Raw genomic sequence first — 4,508 nt, 5'->3', positions numbered from 1 at the left:
CACTCTGATTTCCATCATACACCGTGATGTCAAGCCTACTAACACCCTTTTTAGATGAAAATTTCATTGCTAAAGTTTCGGATTTTAGGTTGGCTAAACATTTAAGGAATGATATCTTGCAGAGCCATGTCATCACAAAGGTTAAGGGTTCATTTGGGTATTTTGATCCAAGTTATTTTACCACGGGTTTAGTTACAAAGGGAAGTGACACATACGCGTTTGGTAAAATATTGTTGGAGGTATTGAGTGGGAGACCCGTGGTTTAGGAAAAGTTTGCAAAGGATGAGGTGTCATGAGCATATGGGCTCAAGAAAATATTCGAAATGGAAAAGCAGACCACATTGTAGCTTCAAATTTGAAGGGAGATATCTCGGAAGATTGCCTCAAGACATTTGTTGGGGTTGCTGAAAGTTGTTTGCATCCTGATCCGTTGAAACGACTCACAATGAGTCGTGTTGTTGGGGCCCCTTGAGTTAGCCCTTGAACAGCAGAAGAGGAATGGATCAGCAACACATATATTACTATATTGGTCATCTGGTAAATGTGAATTCTTTCTATGTGTATATGTACTTTACAAATATTGGATGTTTAAGTTGTGATGAATGATCTTGATATTCTTTGTGTTGGGTGGTTATGGTGGCATAGGATCAACAGCAAAGGATCATAATGAAATCGAAGTTGATATGCTGTCAAAGGCCTTTCCTACCACTGCCATGAAAGAAGACGATGTCTTTTTCTTTTTTATTCGGTGAAACAAATGACATTGTTGGTAATTGTTTTAATGTATAATGAATTCGCAAGAATCCGGAAAAATGGAGAGGATGCATCACATAAAATGATCCACTGCATGCCTAAGCATGTATTTGAATTTAAGCAAAGGTTTTGGGGTTACTGTATTACACAATGCTAGCAACAAACTACAGTACAAAAAAATGAAACAAGAGAGAGATTTGTAATTTCCAACTAGTAAACAAAAAACACTGTTTCTCAACCCTTTTGATTAAGTTAAAGCAGAATAAGAGCATCCGCAACGCATGGAAATATAGGAATAGATTGTATTAATATTGTTAATTTAAGTAATACTACTAATGATAAAAAAAAAACTTCAATTTGATAGTAATTACATTTGGACAATTTTTGTTCAAACTTAAGTAGCATTATAATTTCGAAGGCATAGAGCAAAATCTTAAGGAAAAAATAGATTTCAGTTGGATACTAGTAAGTTCGAAAATATTAAAACAAGCCAAAGAACTATTTTTATTAAATTAATAATATATATAACTGAATACATTGAGCATACACAAAATCAAACTACACAATAACTATACATAGAAATCAATCTGTGTGACATCACCAAATAACTCCTAATCTAACCATGTCTTTTAGAATTTAGTCATCCCGCGTTGCACTCTAAGTTTCTAACGTAACCCTTTTCGCCTCATTCGGCTCCCCACGAGTTCCTCAATATCCAATATTTTTGTCCCATCGAGCGTTGTGATTTGGTTTCAGCTCCGTGAGTGTTGTGATTTGGCAGCGCAAAAGGCACAACTCGAGATCTTGAACAACTTTACCCATGTTTGGACGAAAATGAGATGTATCTTGAAGGCATAATTGAGCAAGTCGAGCCATCTGTTTTTAAAACAAAGAATCATAATCATGAAATCAAACGCATTAATAGACATATCAGACAAACAAGTTATTTACCTTCTTTACTGCCTCGGCGGGTACTCTCCTTTTAATCTACCATCCACAATCTCGTACCTTTTTCGAATACAGCTGTGGTAATGCCTGGTGTCATGTTATTTTATTAAAACTTATCATACATAGTAATTGCATACACGAAATTAAGACACGTTGAGAAAGAAGAAGTTGTTGTGCTGCATACCCATGGCACAAGGAGATGCTGCCCCTCTTCTCGTCGCGTGTTATCATATAATGTACTACCTGTCAAGAGCTCAAGGAGAATCTCACCAAAGTTGTAAACATCGCCTCGCCTGTCATCAATGTGTAGATTACGATGGCTTATATTCACAGCAGAATAATCCATACAGTAGCATAGAGTCCATAGACTAGGATGAATATCTTAGCAGTTTCATCATCACAAACTAAAATATTTCTGGATCTGATGTTATGATGGATCAGTCCGTTGCTATGAATGTAGCATAATCCCTGCGACCCAAGAGCGATTTCGATTCTTTGGGACCATGTTAAAGCCGGATATCGCTTTGAGCATGTGCCTATGTCTTGCTGTTGATGAAGAATGTCGTATAGGGACCCTCGTGGAGCGAAATCATACGCCAAGACCTGCTCAAAGCCATCCAAATTGTAAACAACAAGTTTGACCACGTTCTCATGCTTCACCCAGGATAATGATTTTGAATCCTACAAAGCATGTGCTATAACTAAATTAGCTGTTCCAAATTGATGGTAAAACTTTTTTCATCCATATATGCCAATATATTATATAGCTATTCCAAACCTTAGCTCTAAATTCATGCTTAGGCATGTAGTGGAGCCTTTCAATAGTTACATCCTCTCCATTTTTCAGGACTCCTGTGAATTTATTACGCATGGGACTTTCATCATAATCAATAATGTCCTTTTTTCACCGAATAGAACGAAAGGGACATCATCTTCTATAATGGCTGTGGCAAAGATGGCCTTTGACAACTTATCAACTTCAACCTCATTTTCATCCTTTGTTGTTGATCCTGTTCCACCATAACCAACAAACACAAAGATTATCAATAGCATTCAACACAACTTAAACATCAAATAATTGTACACAAAGAAGGAATTCACTTTTACCAGATGGTATGACTCTATTCCAAAATGGCCAAAATTGTAATTTTTGTGTTGCGTCCCTTTCGTCTCTGCAGTTCAAGGGCCAACTCGAGCTGCGCCACAACTCGAGTCATTGTGAGTCGTTTCTTCGGATCAGGCTGCAAACACTTTTTAACAACCCCAACAAACGCTCTTTAAGCAATCTTCGAGATATCCCCTTAAAATTTGAAGCAACAATCTGTCCTTTCCATTTCGAATTTTGTCTTGAGCCCATATGCTCATACACACCTCATCCTCTGCAAGCTTTTCCTCAACCGCGTCTCCCACTCAATACCTCCAACAATATTACCCCAAGAATCATCTCTCCATGTTCATCACAGTACCCAATAAGAGAGACTAGATTACGATGTCGGAACTTACTTTAGTGTTTCAATCTCCGCCGTAAACTCAGTCTGGCCTTGGCTGGGATCTGATGTTAGCCGCCGCTTTATGGCCACAACAATTGAGTCATTATCAATGAAGCCTTTGTAGACTTTACTGAAACCACCATTTCCAATCACATGCTCCTCGCTGAAATCTCCGGTGGCTAAGTTGAGTTCAGGAAGTGAAAATCGACGGCAGAGATTCTCAGGCGTTGATGAATTCATTTTGCTCAAGTTTGCTTTACCAATAGAGTGTAGATGAAGGAAAGTAGGAAACATAACAATAAGGTTGACTTGGTAGTTGATCATTTTCAACATAAATAATCAAAATGTACAACTCTAACAACCCTCTTCATCGTACTCCCTCCGTCTTCCATATAAATAGAATATATTTTCTTTTTCAGAATGCATATTTGTTTATATAAATCTTTTTTACTTTATCATTATTTTTGTTAGATTTCTTTTACTTTGTCAATTAAGATTAATATTCGTGTCATTCTCAAATACTCTATTGTTGTGGAATAGAGTGAATATTATATATTCACATGAAAATGAAGAACAATTTTATGTACTAATTTACAAGCTTTTCTTTTCTTTATCACGCTCAATTATGTAAGATTGAAAATTAACAATTTACTTCTAAAAATCATAAGTCAAAATGTTAGAATTTTGGACTGTAATTAATTTTATGAGTATAACTATCTTTTAGTTGGTCAATAAAAGTGATCCATCAAAGATTAAATTTGAGCTAAAGGGTCTTATATTCTCTATAAATATAAGATCGAATAGAAAATATATGATCCTATGTTTATTCTTTATAAATGTAAGCTAGGTTTATTATCCGTCGACGTCAGAATAACGTTTTCATATTTCTGTATTCTATCTACTACATATAAAAAAAGAAACGTGTTTGATCTTATGGAACATCATATCAATTTCACCATTCAAATCTATATGATCAATGTACACTTCCGCTCTATAGTTTATACTTTTCTTCGTTGTTTTCTTGTATTAATCATCATAGAAAACTTTATACTCCATCTGTCCCGCTTTAGCAGTCCCATTGACTTTTCTGCCATCTTTTTGTAAAAATGATAAAAAATAGTTAAAGATGAGAAATGGTAAATTAAGAGAGAGAATAATATAGATAAGAGTCTTATCTATATTATTGTCTCTCTTACTTTACCATTTCTCCACTTTAACTAATTTTTTTTATCATTTTTACAAAGAGATGGCAGAAAAGTCAATGGGACTGCTAAAACGGGACGGAGGGAGTGTAATACTAGTTCGTACAATAATTCA

At 35.5% G+C, this 4,508-nt stretch overlaps 1 protein-coding gene across 1 annotated transcript; it reads right to left on the bottom strand.

Annotated features, from left to right (window-relative positions):
- Positions 1-2,028: 2,028 nt before the first annotated feature.
- LOC125192859 (probable inactive receptor kinase RLK902) lies at positions 2,029-3,431 on the bottom strand. The gene is made up of 5 exons (XM_048090530.1): positions 3,205-3,431; positions 3,119-3,147; positions 2,610-2,711; positions 2,480-2,553; positions 2,029-2,382 (listed from the first exon to the last, which is right to left on the bottom strand). Exons 1-5 carry the CDS (start codon positions 3,429-3,431, stop codon positions 2,029-2,031), a joined length of 786 nt encoding a protein of 261 aa, XP_047946487.1.
- Between the last annotated feature and the right edge of the window lie 1,077 nt (positions 3,432-4,508).

The sequence above is a fragment of the Salvia hispanica genome, chromosome 1, assembly GCF_023119035.1.
Source record: "Salvia hispanica cultivar TCC Black 2014 chromosome 1, UniMelb_Shisp_WGS_1.0, whole genome shotgun sequence".
Taxonomy (NCBI): Eukaryota; Viridiplantae; Streptophyta; class Magnoliopsida; order Lamiales; family Lamiaceae; genus Salvia; species Salvia hispanica.
This window is presented reverse-complemented; position numbering and strand designations above follow the sequence as displayed.

What these genes read in the sequence shown, in the direction of transcription:
- LOC125192859 (XM_048090530.1), bottom strand. Translation starts at nt 3,431, where the DNA reads ATGAATTCATCAACGCCTGAGAATCTCTGCCGTCGATTTTCACTTCCT. An exon ending in TTGGGGTAATATTGTTGGAG is followed by an intron (nt 2,712 to 3,118) that starts GTATTGAGTGGG and finishes ATGGTGGAACAG; the next exon opens with GATCAACAACAAAGGATGAA. An exon ending in AGCATGAATTTAGAGCTAAG is followed by an intron (nt 2,383 to 2,479) that starts GTTTGGAATAGC and finishes CATGCTTTGTAG; the next exon opens with GATTCAAAATCATTATCCTG.